General features: G+C 55.1%; 7 protein-coding genes across 7 annotated transcripts; 2 read left to right on the forward strand and 5 right to left on the reverse strand.

Moving 5' to 3' along the window:
• Positions 1 to 1,332: 1,332 nt before the first annotated feature.
• Positions 1,333 to 2,130, forward strand: BKA78DRAFT_352768 (uncharacterized protein; the record flags this gene model as incomplete). Its single annotated transcript, XM_066891416.1, has 4 exons — positions 1,333 to 1,468; positions 1,526 to 1,577; positions 1,693 to 1,879; positions 1,975 to 2,130. The coding sequence occupies 4 exons, from the start codon at positions 1,333 to 1,335 to the stop codon at positions 2,128 to 2,130; spliced, it is 531 nt and encodes a 176-aa protein (XP_066744288.1).
• Positions 2,131 to 3,890: 1,760 nt separating this feature from the next.
• BKA78DRAFT_251104 (60S ribosomal protein uL6) lies at positions 3,891 to 4,725 on the reverse strand (the record flags this gene model as incomplete). The annotated part of the gene is made up of 5 exons (XM_066884625.1): positions 3,891 to 3,941; positions 4,007 to 4,184; positions 4,247 to 4,502; positions 4,564 to 4,611; positions 4,680 to 4,725. The coding sequence occupies 5 exons, from the start codon at positions 4,723 to 4,725 to the stop codon at positions 3,891 to 3,893; spliced, it is 579 nt and encodes a 192-aa protein (XP_066744289.1).
• A 45-nt stretch (positions 4,726 to 4,770) lies between these two features.
• Positions 4,771 to 6,187, reverse strand: BKA78DRAFT_314173 (uncharacterized protein). Its single transcript, XM_066888445.1, has 3 exons — positions 5,774 to 6,187; positions 5,455 to 5,724; positions 4,771 to 5,399 (listed from the first exon to the last, which is right to left on the reverse strand). The coding sequence occupies exons 1-3, from the start codon at positions 6,138 to 6,140 to the stop codon at positions 5,194 to 5,196; spliced, it is 843 nt and encodes a 280-aa protein (XP_066744290.1). The 5' UTR covers positions 6,141 to 6,187; the 3' UTR covers positions 4,771 to 5,193.
• Positions 6,188 to 8,402: 2,215 nt separating this feature from the next.
• BKA78DRAFT_133791 (putative salicylate hydroxylase) lies at positions 8,403 to 9,940 on the reverse strand. Its single transcript, XM_066882655.1, has one exon. It carries the CDS (start codon positions 9,736 to 9,738, stop codon positions 8,518 to 8,520), a length of 1,221 nt encoding a protein of 406 aa, XP_066744291.1. The 5' UTR covers positions 9,739 to 9,940; the 3' UTR covers positions 8,403 to 8,517.
• Positions 9,941 to 11,301: 1,361 nt separating this feature from the next.
• On the reverse strand, positions 11,302 to 12,411 carry BKA78DRAFT_133788 (uncharacterized protein). The gene has a single exon (XM_066882654.1). The coding sequence runs from the start codon at positions 12,072 to 12,074 to the stop codon at positions 11,424 to 11,426; it is 651 nt and encodes a 216-aa protein (XP_066744292.1). The 5' UTR covers positions 12,075 to 12,411; the 3' UTR covers positions 11,302 to 11,423.
• Positions 12,412 to 12,442: 31 nt separating this feature from the next.
• On the forward strand, positions 12,443 to 15,123 carry BKA78DRAFT_314182 (succinyl-CoA ligase-like protein subunit alpha). Its single transcript, XM_066888446.1, has 4 exons — positions 12,443 to 13,120; positions 13,168 to 13,550; positions 13,599 to 13,809; positions 13,861 to 15,123. The coding sequence occupies exons 1-4, from the start codon at positions 12,668 to 12,670 to the stop codon at positions 15,040 to 15,042; spliced, it is 2,229 nt and encodes a 742-aa protein (XP_066744293.1). The 5' UTR covers positions 12,443 to 12,667; the 3' UTR covers positions 15,043 to 15,123.
• A 904-nt stretch (positions 15,124 to 16,027) lies between these two features.
• Positions 16,028 to 16,485, reverse strand: BKA78DRAFT_251188 (ubiquitin-related domain-containing protein; the record flags this gene model as incomplete). The annotated part of the gene is made up of 2 exons (XM_066884630.1): positions 16,028 to 16,102; positions 16,264 to 16,485. 2 exons carry the CDS (start codon positions 16,483 to 16,485, stop codon positions 16,028 to 16,030), a joined length of 297 nt encoding a protein of 98 aa, XP_066744294.1.
• Positions 16,486 to 17,393: the final 908 nt, after the last annotated feature.

The raw sequence follows: 17,393 nt of genomic DNA on the forward strand, positions 1-17,393 counted from the left end.
CCATCCTGCGTTCCAACATTCTTCGATGCACGTCGTCAATATTGGCACAATTCAGGGACGTCACTAGTCGGTCGTAGTGCAGCTCGGTACCGGCGATTGACTGCTGTGACAGGCAGAGGGGGCAATGAAGCTGGCTGGCTATTCGCCTAGCCGCGATGGCTCGTCATGTCCTTGGTACTCCAGTGGGCGACGAGGAGGGAGGAGCAGAACCCCGCAGGCCATGAGAGGGGGCGATCCACGAATCGTACGGCAACAAGCCTCTCAGCAGCAGCGGCAGCAGACAGCTGTCGACAATCGGACCGTCGCAGGCTGGTAAGCGGTAGCTGGATTGCACGATCCTTGGCCGAACCGTCGAATGCGGGAGCCATTCGACCCGAATAGTGAGTGCATGGCCGTCGGTTTGATGGAGTAAAAAGAGCGCAGGGCACGAGACGTTTTGCTCCACAGTTTTTGCGTGGTTTAATCGTTTGATGTCGAGCGAGTCGTTGTCTCTTTGTTCCAGAGCATAGGGTTTCCAAGGGGGGCATGTCGCGTGACGTTGAGGTTTCATTCGCACGGGCAAAGAGAAGCAGGGCAGGACAGGATTGGTACGCGTGTAAGTTGGCAGGGCAGGACAGGACAACGAGAGGCGCGCAACGAGTGCGGGGTTAGCGTGGTCGATGAATTACTCTCTCAGCCAGCGGCTCCTTGCATTTCAGGGCGCCGATTGCGCAAGGTACGGTACGGTACGGGTCGGCCGGTGGAGTCGACGAAAGCGTGGCCAGCATGGTGGAAACGTGGGAGTGGACCAGTGTTGTTGGCGAAATATTGAAGCGGCGGCGGTCTGACAGTTCAGGAGCGGGACGCGTCGACGCAGCAGCAGAAACAGCTTTTGCATTGAAAGCAGCTGGAGTTGGTTAACTTGTGAGGTCTGAGAGCTTCCCCGCATTCCGGAGAGCCACAGCATCACCCCAGCTGTGGCCGGGGCAGCAGCCAATGGGAAAGGCAGGCAGGCAGGAGCTAGGGCCATGATTGGCGGGTGGTGTGATTCGGGGCCCTTTGTAGCTTCCCCAAATGCCCTTTTGGCGTGACCATCACGGTCTACCCAAGCCAAGCTGAGTCCAAGGTCACCTGCTCGTCTCCTCATCTTGTTGCACCAGCGAAGAGCAATTGAGCAAATCCGGAGCCGCCCCGCCCCGGCCCTATATTGCACCTTGTTCGCAACCTCGCCCTTCTTCTACTTCCCCCTCTTCACCTGAACTCCACCTGCTCCAGGTATTCCACTCGATATCAATCAACGCTTTCAACAACTCGCCCCGTTCGTCTTCGAACAATCCATCAACTGTTCCAACCATGTCAGCCGATACAGCACCCTTGACCAAGATCGATTCCGCCGTCGAGAGCGGCTCGCCCCCCGACCACCACAAGAGCCCCACTCACCGGAGAAAGAGCAGCACTTCGCCAGACGTCCACAACATTCAAGATCTCGGTGAGCCATTTTTGACGTCTCAGTGAAGCCTTGGACCACTCGGCTGACCATGACCAGAGAAGGAGGGAGTCGACCTGCAAATAGCACCGGAGACGCAGAAGCTGAACTGGTGAGTTCTACTCCGCGATGCTGCACATTCTTTGTTGTCAATCTCTTCCGTCATACCCGCTTTCCTGGTGACCCCCTGCATCTGAGGAGAGCCAAGCCAACTGACGTCACTCCAGGAAGCTCAACACCTCGCCTGGCACATTAGAAGAATGGAAGGACACGCTGAAGAAGCCCCTTGTGACACCAATGGTCAAGAAGATTGACCTGCATTTCCCGCTTGGACTGAATGTCGTTGCACGGAATCTGAAGGGCGTGACAATCAAGGATGCGCTGGACGCAATCCACAAGCAGTTCAAGAAGAAGGTATGTGGCCCCCCCTGTAGTTCCATGCTCTTTCTTGATGAGAGTGTCTTCCCCCACCTGCTGCAGACCAAGCTGACCACGGTTTTCTACACCAGGCCGACGACGAGCTCGAGGCACCATACCTCGCAGGTTTCGAGTGGGACCGTGAGGAGTGCTACACACGATTCATCGTGCACCAGAAGAAGGAGGGTGCACCACAACCAACGTCGAAGAAGGCCAAAAAGAAGGCCAAGGAAGAAGGCACTGCCTAGACAGCCGCCTGTGTCCTCACTGGTGGGCCACATTACACCGCTATCCACTCGGAGGCGTCGGCTGCGGGGTCCTATGCAACGTCCGCTAGCCGCTGGCTCCGGACTTGCTGGCTTGCTGAAATGCAAGCCCCATGTTTCTTCCACTTCGTTGACGAGTTGTGTATGAGTCGATTTGATCACCCACTTACCTCAATTTCTAAACCAAGTACGCTCATTTGCTTGACGCAAGAATAAATGGAATGCACGAGTCTCTGGTCGGTTTGTTGAGAACCAGAAGACGCAACACCTCTGCTTGCCCATGTTGTCAATCTCTCCACGTGTCTCTGTTGCTTTCCGAATGTCCTCTCATACCCACGAGTACGTTGTCGACGGTAGACTGGATTGGAATGTCGTGGCGTGATAACGGTCGTTGCTAGGTACGTCGTGGATGTCGTTAGCGCCATGCAACCCCCAGCCTCGAAAAAGTGGATCCCCACCCACACACGCAAGCACGCATGCGGGCACGCGGTGCCCCCTCGCTCTCCGCAGCCACGCAGGGCCGTCTCTTGCATCGTCGATGATGAGACAGACCCTTTTTTCGCCCAAGTTTCGCATTATGCAGCAGGACATAACGGGACGACGTGCGTGACTTGAACTTGCAATGGGGGTAATGATGAGCTGGATGATGGGTAAGATCCGCGTTTGTGCTGCTGTCAGTTTCATGCTGTCAAAGCTGGGCCGTGTATTCTCAAGATTGAGGCCTGATCAAGGGCAACGTTGACAGAGTTGGCAGGATGCCGCAAAGGTCAATTGATAGGGGTGGTTGCAAGGGCAAATTGAAGGCCAGAAGGCACGTAGGCGATATCGGATGCTGAATATGCTGTGGACATCGTGACACAAGGTACCGGACGCATTGGAGATTTGCAAAGCGGCGACGGCGGCGACGTCGGCGACGATGGAGCACCATGTGGATCCGGGCAACAGAGTTGGGGATTGAGTCGAGCAAGCCGATGCAACCGCTCGGCTTAGCCTTGGCTCTCATTCTTCCGTGTGATGTGGGACTGGTCGGCCACGGCCAGGGCAAGGGCAAGGGAAGCAGCGATTGAGCTCCAAGTCTTTGTCTTTGCGGAGTGCAACCGGAAAGGTGATCGACTGGGCAGATGGTGATGCGGAGGGCTGGTCGAGACTTGTGGGGCGTGGGCGGAAATGAGCAAGTTGACACGAGTTGAAATCTGCAAAACTTGTAAACGTTAGCCAAAAGCTCTGAATCCTCTCATGGATACAATTTGAGAATGATTGAAGCAACGCTAGAGTCAGAAGGAAGGCAACGGAAATTTCCACACGGTTTTGCGCTCTCGGTGGTTATACTGAAGTTTACATCCGAAATATTTCGTCATACGAATTGCGGTGTTGGTGCGATAAGAAAATGGAGTTGAACGTACCTTTTGTCAAGACCAAGCCAGTTCGACTCGTCACTCCTGCTTCCAAGTGAGTCCTTCACAACTCAACATTTTCACTTCCAAGTTGGCGCCTAGCTGTCAGCTCGTTTCCGCATCAGGTCATAATTTGTAGGTGGCTTGATTTTGGGTATACTTTTCCCCGCCGCCATGGCCTGTCCTTGGACGTTTTTTGTGCACCCAAAAGGAAAAATTTCGGCATTTAAGGAAGTCCGATTAGGCGTCGTCGACCTATCCTTCCCTCGTAATACCGTGATGCCGTTTTCCGCTTGAAGAACGCGCCATACCCCATGAGAAACACCGCATTTCCCCTCGACGACATGCTTACTCGTCAACGATGTTGGTCCTCTCGGAGACGTACAGACCGTCCAAGAACTGTGGCCCGTGTCAGCCAGGCTTTCCGGCGCGAGTGGTGCGGAGTTTGCGGCGGTGGGACAAACCTTTCGGATATCCTTGTTCCTCACACGGCAGATCTGCTGGATGTCGGCGGCGCTCTGGGAGACCTTCTCGAGGTCGTTGCCGGTGAGCTGGAGCTCGTCCTTGACGTTCTTCGAGGCCTCGACGTCGACGCCGGGGGCCATGGCGACCCTGCGGACGAGCTTCTCGCCCAAGAAGTTGCTGGATACCAGTCAGCCCGTTGCCCTCAACTTCCTCTTCCATTGTCCCAAGCCTCGACGTACCGGATCTCAACCTCGTAGTTGTCGGTTTCCTTGTTCTTCTCGATGTTGACGTTGATGGGAAAATGGGCGTAGACGTAGCGCATCTTGTACTTGAAGCCCTTGGTGACACCGGTGATCATGTTCTCGATGATCGAGCAGACGGTGCGGAGGGCAGCGATGTTCTTGCGGGCGCCATGGTGGAGCTCGATGTCGATGACGTTCTTCTTGGGGACGGCGAAGGAGACCGCGATGTGGCTGAGGTCCTTGACGAGCTTGCCTGCAATTGTCCGTCAATTCCTGCGTCCTTCAATGGATGTCGAGGCGTGGTCGTTCCGTACCGCGGGGACCCTCAACGGTGACAATCCTCGTCTTGATGTGCACCTTGACTGCAAAAACGCGACACTCGTTAGCCGGCCATTCTCTTTTCGTCGCATCGGAAAAAAAGCGTACTCACCACCCTCGGGGATGGTCAGCGACTCGGAGGAGCGAATGTACTTCATCTTGAAGTCGGTTGTCGGCGGTTCCTTTGGGTGGTCGTCGTCTGTCGCTGCGCACCCGTTACAGTCGCTGGCAGAATATCTGGATGGTGGGTTTTTAGCGAGCACGTGATGACGTTTTCAATTCTCCGGAGTTCGTCCGGACGCGCGACGAGCTCTTGGCTGGCCTGATCGGGGAAGGCGGCATCCACTTTCGGCTCACGTCAGATTGTGCACCCATCAGATGTGCCGTTCCACTCTCTCCTCGACTTCTTCAACTCAATGATAGGTGCAAGCCCTCGACTAAGACCTTTGAATTTGGCGCAACTTTGCTCACCATCATCAGCTCCTATCTCATTTGTTTGTATTGACTTTCTCTAGGTCATGCACTGGACCCTCATTGCGCTAGCAAATCGCCCTCTGGTGGTAGAACTTCGCCAGCTTGTTGATGCACAAACTACTTTTCAATGTCCATCAAATGCAGCAACCTACTCATACGCCCAGCTTTCCATAATTCGCATACGGATCGTCATCGTACTTGTCGTGCTCAGTAGCCTTCGATCTTAGAGCTGAAACTCGACCAGCACTGGTCTTCAAGGGACCTCTCCGAGCGTCAACAATTGGGCGGAAGTACGCCTTCGTCCCCGCTTTAAGGTCCCCAGAGTCCTTCTCCAAAGTGATTGGTACCGTCGTGGCAGCTACGACAATATCAGTCACAGAATCCGAAAAGGGGTCGTGCTCAGAACGACGTACCAAGACCGCGTGGATGCGAGTTTACGTAGATGCCTTCCCAGTGTCCAGCCGGCGAATAAAACAACTCATGCCAGATGGCGAGGTGTCCAAACGAGCTCAGGTTCTCGTTCCACCAATGCCAAGCGTCGCGGTGCAGTTTGTCGTGGGCGAACTTGTGCACTCCTTCGATGTTTTCAAAGAACATGACGCTCATGGTGTCTGCGCTTGTTGAACAATCGCCCTGTTGTGCGTAATTTGTTTGGCCGATGAGACCATATTCCTCGGAACGAGCTGTAAAAGTCAGCCATGTGTTGGGCACTATCGAGTTTGCGACTCTTACCCTCGATATCCAAAGTCATTCTTTGAAAATAGTGTCCCAATTCTTTGAACCCGGGTGCGAATAAGCCCAGCGGACTTGAGACGGTCAGCTGCCATCTCATTCTCCGCGTGGATAAACTCACTGGTTCGCTCTTGCGCCAATCATAAAGACCACGATATCTTTGTTGGCGGACTTCCCAGTGTACTTGCCATTGCTGTCGGGGAAGTGGACAGTGTATTTGTTCTTCAAGATGTTTTCCATCGCATCTGGGTCTGCCTTGACCCCTTTGACCATCAACGCAGTATCTACAATGCGGTAGAATATGAGCAGAAAGGCCGGGACCAGAGCGACTCGGCCAGCCACCAGGAAAAGCAAGCTTTGCAGACATGCGCCGACAGCAAGCCACGAGGAGATTGTGAGCTGGTCTCTAACGGCCTGCAAAGGGAATCAGAGTCGCAGCGCTTGAGGTCCAAGTGAAGATGCCAAAAAGATCAAAACATGCACAGGTCCTCAGGCCTTGTTTTCGTTTTCAACACTTGAGACTCACAGAGATTAACCCAATCGGCACACCCCATGCCTTCTTCTTTCCCGTCAAAACCTGCTGTGAGACCGGTCGGATCGCCTTTGGCTTGGTTAACGGTACATGCTCCATCGTAATGCTGGAGACCTTCAAGGAGTCCTCGCAACCTCAGAATCAGGCACCGCTGATAGATGTATGTGGCGAAAGAACTCGAAGGAGGGGTATCAACGGAAACAACGGCACAAATGTCTAGGTTTGTGCAAAAATGTAGAGGCAAGAAGTCCAAGGTAAGTAATCGTGGACTAGGGAAGTATTATATTAAGCACCCAGGAGCCCACATGGCCCACGCCCGAAAGCTTGTGTGGTCTCACACGCAGCCCCAAGTACGGTACCTACCAACGCAACCCCTGGTTGACCCCACAAAACCGAGCCATAGATTGCAAAGTACAGCACAGCGACAAGTCGACGAGCGGTTAAGCAGCTATTAAAAATCAGCCATTTCGCGGCATAGCGCCTCACACGGCCTTGTGTCCTGCATCAGAAGGATTAGCTTCGCGCCGCCGTCCATTGGGCCGAACGCCTGGTAGGAATGTGAAAGGCAGCCCCGCTTTCCTTCGCTACCACTGCATTTTGTCGTGCAGTCGTAAGATCTTATTCTACTGAACAGACATCACGATATTCCTTTGTACTCGCACAAATATTTTCCGGATGTTCTGCGAGCCGCGTACAGCAGACAAAGCTTGATTGCGAATCAGGCAATCGAATCCCGAGTGAAGCAGCAGACGTAGGAGCAGAAACAAAAGCAGAGTCAGCAGCAGGAACAGAGACAGGCCAGTCAAGCAGCTCGTGGCTGGCTCCCTTCGTTCTCGACGGGCGGCGGAGATGTGGTCGTAGAGCGCCACCACGAGGAAAACACGAAGTCGGTCCTGTGGCACCGACGAGCTGGGCGCTTCTGTGGATTACGCTTATCCTACTCATACCTCAGCCTTTTGCCCTCTGTGGGTATGTAAGCTTGACCGCCCAACATCCCACGCAAATCGTATTACCGTGTCCGTACCGTCCTCCGCTGTTGGATCGCGAAAAATGTCGACGCTGGCTCTGGCTGTCGACTTGTTTGCGCGGTGCTGCGCCCATTGAACAAGCCGTCAGTCAGGCCATGGGAAAGACAAATGCGTCATTTGATTCGATTGCGATAGAGGCATCATGCCACTACTTCTGTCTGGATTACTATTTATTTGCGTGTGGCTGCGGCTCGCTCCTCACTTGCTGCGACTGCCCGACCCGCAGCTTATCTGAATCATCTTCGCGCTTGTTGGACTCCGAGACGACGTCCCTCTACGTGTCGAGTAGAGTCTCATATCGACCAATATCGCCAACGACTCAATCCTCATTCCATTTGTCGACCGGCGAGGCAGTAGATGAATGCCGATCTGCACGCAATCCAATCGTGCATATCCACCTTTTTGAGGCACTGTTAGAGTTGACTCGCGCGCTCTTAACTAACACCCGGACTGACGACGGCACCGGAGCGGGTCGGTTCGCCCGCTCATGTTTCCTTGACTGGGATCCCCGAGGACGGCCGGGATGGGATTTGCTGAAATAGCTGGGTAAACCGGTAAAGCTGGGGAAAGGTAGAATATATTGTAGCGGATATATCGGTTGGGTACTCATGAATGAGAGCCTAAGGACAAAAGCTTGATATTGTAACGATACTGATCTTGCTCAGCAGCTATTCAGCACTCACGCCATTCAGAATTCACTAGGAATTTGGCACTGCAAGACGATGATCTGAATGCACCAAAAGTCTGCTCCTTTTCTCTAGCATGCAATATGGTCATTGAGAAAAGAGCTAAAAATATATGTAGACCAAAGACCAGAGACACCAGACTATGTCCTCCACGACCGGACAAACTAAGACAGCATATTCGTCCAGTTTCAACTCGACTTCTCCGCTGTCGGCGGTTACTCCATCCTCACATCATTCGATCTTCAACTGCCGTAAAAATTGGATTATAAGCCCCAGGCTTGGCTTTGGGGGAAAGCAGATCCCGGGAGGGGCCTATAAACCAATTTTTACGGTTGTCTCACATGCAATCGGAGGAAGAAAGTTTGAATTGCCAAAAAGTCTGCTTCTTTGCTTCTATCATGCATTAGCCATGGTTGTAGAGAGAAGAGCTAAAATTACACCTAGATCAGACCAAAGACGCCAGATTATGTCCTCCACCACCAGACAAACCAAGGCAGCCTAATCCTCCAGTTTCAACTCGCCAACCTTCTCCGCCGGCGGTGAACCTTTGGGTTCTCTCTTCTTCAACTCCCCTCGCGAAGCCAAAGCCATCTCAAGCCTCGCCTGAAGCACCTTGATTCCGTCGCTGTCAAACCTCGACAACGTGCTCTCCCACGTCAACTTGGCCGCCTTCTCCGCCCGCGGCCACATGGTCTTTTCGAATTTGTGAATGGCGGCGTCCAGCTCGCCGTCCTTGTTCGCAATAATTGCGTGCGCCAGTTCCAACGAATCCTGCATGGCCATGTTGACGCCGATGCCGGCAAACGGGGTCATCAGGTGGCAAGAGTCGCCGATGAGGGTGAAGCCCTTCTTGTGCGGCCAGCGGAAGCCGACGGGCAGCATGTAAAAGGGCCGCGAGTAGACGGGGCCGTTGAACTTGGTGAGGAGCCTCTTCAGCTCGGGGGCCCACTCGCCAAACTCGCGCAGCAGGAAGGCGACGGCGCCGTCGCGGTCCGGGTTTTCGACGCCCTTGTCGGCCAAGTACTCCTCGGGGACGCGCATGCAGGCCAGCGTGCGCACGACGCCGTTGTCCTGGCGCTGCGTGAGCAGACAGCGGCCCGTCTCCTCGCCAAAGCAAAAGTGCGACCCGTGGCCTATCATGGCGTTCATGTCCGGATCGAAAGAGTCGATGTCATGGTACCACAGCTCAATGGCCGAGACGCCGGTATAGAATGGCCGGATTGTGCTGAGCAGACGTTGGACCTTGGACCACGCTCCATCGGCGCCAACGACGAGGTCGAAGCCGGCGGCAGTCACGCCGTTGGAGAAGCGCAGCGTCCCGTCTCCCGACACCTCCTTGAGGCGATGGTCCCATCGCATGTACTCGGGGGGAATCGAGTTCAGCAGCATGTCGCGAAGGTACTTGCGGTCGATTTCGGGCCTGCCCGTGTCCAGGTCCTTTTGCTCAATGGCGATGTTGTTGAAGCGGTCTTTGAGGATCCGGTCTTCGCCCTCGTAGCGCGCCAGCTTCTGGAACTCGTCCCACAGCCCGGCTTCGCGCAGGGCTAGTTGGCCCGAGTCTTCGTGGAGGTCGATGCTGCCTCCATATGTCGTCCGGCTTTCGGGCGTGGGGTCGCTTTCGAAGACGACACTTGGGATGCCGGAGCAGTGTAATAGGCGGGCGAGTGTCAAACCGCTGGGACCTGCTCCGATGATGGCAATCTTGGGTGTGTATGTCATTTTGAAGGTAGGAAGAGGTAGGTAATTGAATGAAGCTTTTTGAAGATGTGATTGGATGAAAGTTTTGGAGAGAAGTGCAGGTTGTCGAATTTCTGGAGAATCAAACGAGCTGCTCAACGCGTCTTTTGCGTCTTCATATATACCTGAGCACTCCCAGTGTAAGCAGCCATATTCACTCCCTATATGAGTCTTCAGATATCAGCGTTGCCGTCTCTACCGACTCATTGTGCTTGAGCAACGACGTCGGGCGCAACGGCCGAGTGCCAACGGCGTAGGCGCGAAGCCCTCCGCGGGGCTCCGCGGACCGGGCCGCGTCACCGAGACGGACTGACTCTTTTTGGCAGCATCCAGTCAGAACTCTTAGTGCTTGATGTTTTCGAGCTTCTGAAGACGGTTTCGGGATGTTCAAGCCTCTTTGACTCGGGGCCGGCAAGCCGACTGGCCGACTGTCCGTTTGGTTCTCTCCGTTAACAAGCATTTCAGCGGCGGGTAACTCCGTCTCTCCGTCTCTTGCATCAATGAGTCCGTCTCTTGAACGCCATCTTCGTAAATTTCTGTGCCGTCTTTCGCGACATTTGCTTTGATGGGAGATGTGTAGCGAACAGCGAGCGCTATTGGTATGCTGGAGTCGCAGTAGTGCGGACACAACGGCCGCAAGTGAGAGTTCTCTGGTGTTGAAGGGACCGGCTGGAGCCGGAATCGACGATATCTTGAGAGACGGTTCGAGATAAAAGTTTCTACACGAGAGAAGAGGAGATGTCGGGGAGAGATGTAGCGGGCGTGGGATTTAATGGCTGACAAAATCCTCTCCATGCGTAGACTGCACATTGTTGAGCAGCGGAGGCGCTGAGGAGCAGTCGACAACGACACGCAGACTTTCGTCAAGGATGCTCTCTTGATTCGTCACAGCAAAACGCCAGCCAAGAAGGGTCGCCGTAGCTGGACACTGCGCTTGGTCCGGTGAGGCCCATCTCAACTCCGACAGGCAGGACAACGTCGAGCCTCCGTCGCCATGATATCACCGCTGGACCTAACGCAGAGTCTAGACACGGGTCGATCAAGTCCCCCAAGATGATGATTTTCCTGAGCACGTTATCGCAGCCATGCTCCACTCCACACGCGCCCCGGAAAACACGACACACAGGCGAGCAGGCTGGCAGGCTTGCATGCGGCTGCAAATAAGGCACACCATTTTCGGCGCCCACCACCAACGTCGCCCAGAGTCGCCTGCGGATGCTTCCCCCGTAAGAGCCGCATCCGCAGGCACACAGCCACCTCCTAAAACTGAGACGGATGGAACGATTCTAGAAGTTGGGAACCCTTGCCTTGTCGACCCAGTCCCCCAAGATAGACTTGCAGGTGCCTCATTTCCACAAGGTTGGTCACCGAGGTCGGTTGCGAGCGATGCTGTGAAAGTGCAATCATCTGCTTTTTTGCTGTAGACTTTTTGGTTGCTAGACGCTGCTCGGTAGATTCCCTCCGCCCCATAAACTCCAAATACCGATGCCTTCATTTCCTCTTGCCGGATTACGTTCATTCTGTTCCAAGCATCCCAGGCAGATTCCAGCCAATTCCCAAACCCAAACCGTTAGACCCTTTTGGTGACCAATGTCCAGACACACCAATCCCTATGCGCACTTGTAGACGAAGCGAAGACGTGGAACAATCGCATCCAGATTACACGCTTAATCCTCCCACACGCTCTTCTTTGCCGCCTCCTCTTTCTGCTTCTCCAATGCGGCCTGTTCACGCTCGTGGTCCCTTCGCTTCCTCTCCTTCTCCCGCACAGCGCGATCGAATTCGCGCTCCTCCTCCGTTCTTCTGGGCGCTCTGATACCCAGACCCCCTGCAATCATCCTTGCAGCCACGGCAGTGGTCTTCTCCGGTCGTCGTGCCGGGGCATCCTTGCTGGGACCCCTCCCTGCGGCAGCTGCTCCTAGTTGCGCATCGATGCCTTTGTAGGGCGTGTCGTAGGCTGGCGTCGATGCCAATGGTGACGCAGGCGTGGGCGGCGGAGCCAGTGGGCCTTCGGTAGCTTGTCTCTTGAGAGCATCGTGTGGAGTGGATTCAACTTCTTCGGCAGTCTCGGTGTCGGAGCCAGAGGACTCGGAAAGATCGTCCTCCCAAGAGTCGGCGACAATGTTTTTTGCCTTGCCGCCTGCTGCCGGCTTCTTTGCGGGCTTGGGGTCGAGGGTGGTGGGATCGGTGGAGAGCTTGAGGTTTGACAGAGACGAGGCGAGCTCTGAGGCCCAAGTATTAGCGTCGGCTTGGTGGGCGTGGACCGGATGGAGGAATGTACCTGAGGAGGAGATTGCGGAAGATGACATGATGGGCATTTGGACCAAAATCGCAATAATAGAGGATGGTCGAAGTAGTAGTCGTGTGGGCGTGGAGAGCGGCGGGAGAGACGGGTATTATACAGTACAAGAAACGAACAGCTTCGAAGTTTAACGAAAGCTCGGCTCGATATGACGAAAGAGGACCAAGATGGATGTGACTTGCTGAGGAGCAGAAACGACTGTAACGAGACTAGAACGCGATAGTAGTAGTTGACTGCGGCTGACGCGTTTATAAGGTGGGTGGAAGCAGGGTCGGAAGGCCGGACCAAGTTTAGGTGCTATTGTTAGGCGGCGCGACTTTTTGGAGAGAGAGGGTGCACCTCACGCACTGGACAGGAGCTTGCGCAGCCACGACGTCGATCTGGGTGGGCGAGGTGGGACGCGGGGGACCCATGTCTTGCCCGCCCGAGGTCCGTCTTCGCAAATCCAACACCACACAACCCTTATCCCCAGCTTCGTATTCCCGCCAGCCGAGCTGCAATGCTCGCTGCTTATAGTCTCTCTCTCTGCATTTTCGTCGCGTCCCAATTGCTTCTTTTCCCTTTCTCAATTGCATCGACCAGCGCCGCGCCGTCTCTTTTCCCCTCGTCATGTTGCCCTGCGCTCGTGCCCCGACCATGTCGTCATTAATTCTCCGCAGATGGATTCCTGTCAGCACTTTCTCCCCGTCCAAGACAAGCTTTTCTTCGGCGGCTGCTAGAGCGTCATATTATGAAAGGACAATCGAGCATCTGAAAATCGGGAGACACACGCGTGTCATCTTCCAAGGTTTCACCGGCCGCCAGGCCACGGCCAATGCAAAAGAGTCGATCGAATGGGGCACCCGGATCGTAGGAGGTGTCACGCCGGGTCGAGACGGTGAGCATCTCGGCCTGCCAGTCCTCCCGAGTGTGCGCGCCGCCAAGGACCACCTGAAGCCGGATGCAACGGGCATCTATGTAGCCGCTCACCAAGCGGCCGCCGCAATCGAGGAGGCCATTGAGGCAGAGATTCCTCTGATTGTTGCGGTTGCAGAGCACATTCCCCTGCATGATATTTTGAGAGTACGTCTTTCGTTGGTCGACGGACATGGTCAACTGACCCAGCCCAGATTCACTCCATGCTCAACACCCAAGGCAAATCTCGACTTGTTGGTGCAAATGCCCCTGGGATAATTTCAGCTATTGGGCGCTGTAGGATTGGCTTCCAGCCTCTACCAACTTTTGCCCCTGGTCATGTAGGAATCGTGGCCAAGTCTGGCACCTTGAGCTACGAGACGGTGGCCTCGGTCACAAGAGCAGGGCTAGGACAAAGTCTCTGTATAGGCATGGGCGGTGATGTAGTTGCAGGGACCAATTTTGTGGATGCGCTCAAGGTGTTTGAGCACGATTCTGACACGGAGGGAATCATTCTCGTTGGAGAGATTGGCGGACGAGCTGAAGAGGAGGCAGCTGAGTGGATCAAGGAGTACAAGAGACGTTCAAGCAATCCAAAGTAAACCACCCCTGTGGCAATCCTTGGAATTCGACTGATTGAGAACAGGCCAATCGCTGCGCTGGTCGGAGGTATTCTTGCACCTCCTGGACGGGTCATGGGACATGCTGGAGCGTGGGTTGGTCCTGGGGAGAATTCTGCGGAGAAAAAGTACAGAATACTTCAAGATGCTGGAGCAGTCATGGTCGATCACCCGTCTCATTTTGGACAGGTGATGAAGGACCTTCTTGCGAAGAGCGGGCGGAATGTGCAGAAAATAGTAAGTTGAGAGAAAGGAACACTGCGGTGGACAAACTAACCTCCCCTCTAGCAAAACTCGGCATCTGCGTCTGCAGCCAGTGGATCACAGCGCCGCAGCTATCACACGTCAGCTCGAAGACCTCGACCGACTCCGGCTTCTCGACTCGGTGCAACACCCTTTCAAAAAAGGGGCCTCCATCTCAACTCGGCCCAGGCAGCCGACCTGCTCTCCCAACATGGCATTACAGTCGGCGCGGAACCGCTATCGACTGCTGAGCCCTCGCGCCTCATCAGTCTGACCATTGACCGTTCCGCACGCTCTCCCTCATTCTATATCTCGCCATCAACACACCCAAAAGACATGCACGCTCGCGCTAGACACATCCCCTTCTCATACAACACCGGCCCCACGCAAGAGACGCTCGACACCGTCCTCCAACACACGCAGCTATCTGCAGCACCTGCCGACGCTGTCAGCGCCGTCGTACAGCTTCTTCGATCGCTCTGGTCCCTCTACATCACCCACGAAGCCATCACCCTCTCGACTCACGTCTCTCTTGCCCCGTCTACCAAGCAAGGCGCAGGTTCATCGCCTATCCAGGTCACCAGTCCCTCGCTCTCCTTTGATGACGCCGCTTTTCGCTCCTGCAAGCGGCACGCAGACCTGCACGCCCTGCGCGACACATCGCCGAGTGCCATCGACGCGGCCGAGCTAGCCGCTGAGCGCCATGGCATCGTGTACATCAAGCTGCCAGGGGCCAACAACGCCGGCACTAACCAAACCCACAGCATCGGCACGCTCGTCAACGGCGCCGGGCTCGCCATGAACACAGTCGACGCGCTGTCTCTCCCCAGCGCCGGCACCAGCGGCAGCTCCGGCTCCCACGTCGCGGCCAACTTCCTCGACACGGGCGGCAAAGCAACGTCAGAAACCGTAGCCCGCTCGTTCGAGCTGCTGCTGGGGGACCCGCGCGTGGCCGTCATCTTCGTCAACATCTTTGGCGGGCTGACGCTGTGCGACATGATTGCGCGGGGCGTGCTGCTCGCGTTCGAGGAGCTGGGCCTCGAGGAGCGCGGCGTCCCCGTCGTCGTGAGGCTAAGGGGCACCCGCGAGAAGGAGGGCCAGGCCGTCATTGCGCAGAGTGGGAAGCGCGTTTGGGCGTTTGATGGGTTTGACGAGGCGGTTGCCAAGTGTAAGGAGTTGGCGAGGGAGCGCAGTGGTGGCACAGTGGGTGACGAAAGACATTGCTAATCCGGGAATCTCTGTCGCCAAGTTAAAACACGTAGAGACTTGGAGTTCTCAAGCGCCTGATGCGTTCAACATAGAGAGAATTTTTCTTTTCATAGGTAGTCACAGGGAGCATTTAAGTGCTTGCGTCTGAAGGTGCGACAACTTGAAGCTGCGCCTGGGTTGAATTTCTTTCCTCGCCTACTGTGGTGGTGTGTAGTTGTTGAGAGGCGAAGCAGTGGCTGAGTGGCGGCGCTTGTCTCGGTTATTGTCATGATGGATGATTTATGAGGTGCTCAGAGCTTACAGATCTGTACGTAGATTCAATAAGAGAGGCTGAATGGATGTCGAAAACATACGAGGTACGACGAGGCGCTACCGGTACCTACATCTGGGTAGCACCTTGTTGTCGCACGGGTGCCGGCAGAAAGTCTGGCCTGAGGCTGACACGTGGACCAGGCCGTCCAGACAACCTTATGGCGCGCATGGTACTTTTTCAGTGAACAACAGCAGCAGCAGTAGCAAAACTGGGGCGTGTTGTGGGAGCGAACCATTTTGGCCTGCGAGATCTCAGTAAGGCTGGGGCCTGGACGCGCGCAGAATCCCACCAGAACTAAGATACAGAAAAGCCAAGGAGCAAAAAAAGAAGAGAACCTCGCAGCAGCAAAAAAAGGCAAAAAAAATTCCCATCATTTGTAGACGCCTAGAGCGCCATCCTAGACTGATGCTTTCTCTGTCATCGCCTTCAACCCCATGTCAAGGAGAAGAACAAAAGAGATTTTCCCCGGCTGTCAATTCTCGTTTGTGTAGTAGAGGTATCTTTGTCATTCCCGTGCCCAGATTTTTCTCGATCCACGTCGTATCCTCGTAGCACACCCATTTTACGCGACAAGTTCGCCGTGATGACCGACGAGGAAGGGGTGTTGCAGGAGCGTTTTTGTATGAAGGGACCCGACGGCCATTCGCGTATAGTGGGGTGTCTGACGATGCTCGTCGCGGAAGGGCGAGATTAGCAGGTGCCGGCGGCGCCGCCTCCAATCTGCTCCTGGTGGACTTGGATCACGTCGCTGTCCTCCATGTCGAACTGCGCGAAGCACATGTTAGCCATATCACTGACATGGGGGTCCAATTGAGTTTTGGAACTCAAGTGAGATCCGCTGTAGCCGGGCGTAAAAGTTTACGGGAGATCCGCGGTCGAATGGCTGACGTCGCTGGAGTGGGGCACGGCTGTCGCGCTTCACTTACGTCGGAGGGTCTTTGCTCCTCGTTCAGGCGGTGGCCATCGAAGATGAAGCGCACCGTGTTGGGCCTCTTGCCCTGGCGCTCGCAAAAGGCGTGCATGAGCTTCTTGAACTCGGTGGTCCTTTTGATCTTGAAGAAGACCTCGTTGTTGCCGTCGGTGACCTTGATGTTGAGGTGCTCGGACTGGCCGGCGTCTTGCTTTTGGGGAGTGCCGGCGTCAGACATGGTGGGCGGCGAGGGCTCGTGGGCTGCGGTAGTTGACGGCGGAGGAGTGGCGCGAGGAGCTGTAGTGTTGGGTGTCAGCTCGCTCTGCTCAGGCTCAGGCTCATTTGACGGGCCAGGCGTCGCCGTCGTGGAAGGTGGAAGCATTGCGCGAGATTTGTGTCAATCCACAGGCGCGAAGGTTGGGTGCGAGTGAGGACGCGGTGAGCCTCGACGATGTGGGAGTGGTAGAGAGAGATGTTGCAGAGACGAGGGATGACTTACATAGAGACGTGTCGCGGGTTGAAGTAGACAGAGGAGAAGGTTGTTTGCTTTGGGTTTGCAAGGCTGGAGTATGTCTTGGTGTAGAGGTTTACGGCTAGGAAGTCGCGCGGTGGGGTTGGCGCTATGGCAAGCCGAGCCGATATTGTCCTAGGGCAGGGGAGTGAAAGATCCGGGAGTCGCCCGTGGCTTGTTGCGTCACCACAGGTATCCTCATGATGTGCGTCGTGATGTCTTTGCTCTTCTAGACTCTTGATTCTGATTGTTCACACATCTCCAACACTTTCCACTGTTAGCCCTTCTTTGTTTCTGTCCTACAATCATGGTATCAAACTAGGCCTAACAGCCCCGAGTCACTCAGGCGCATGTGCTGACGAGCTGTTACCAGTCGGGATACGAACAAGATCTCAAGACGAATCCCCCATGTCATTCTAGAGCTTGCGCGATTCAAGGTGTGTTGGTTGCTTTGCAGTGCTTGTCACCCTCACACCCTGTCTTCCCAGCTTACTAACGAGGTCAGACTGCCTGCAGCGGTCCGGGTTCCAAGAAGACAAGTGCCAGAAGCAGGTAACAGTCTTTGCATCATCACCCAGATGCCCAATGGCTGACAGAGGCGAGATTGACGCGCTGTACGAGTGCTGCAACGCTTT

Source organism: Phyllosticta capitalensis (assembly GCF_038381095.1).
Source record: "Phyllosticta capitalensis strain CBS 128856 chromosome Unknown BKA78scaffold_5, whole genome shotgun sequence".
Lineage (NCBI taxonomy): Eukaryota > Fungi > Ascomycota > Dothideomycetes > Botryosphaeriales > Phyllostictaceae > Phyllosticta > Phyllosticta capitalensis.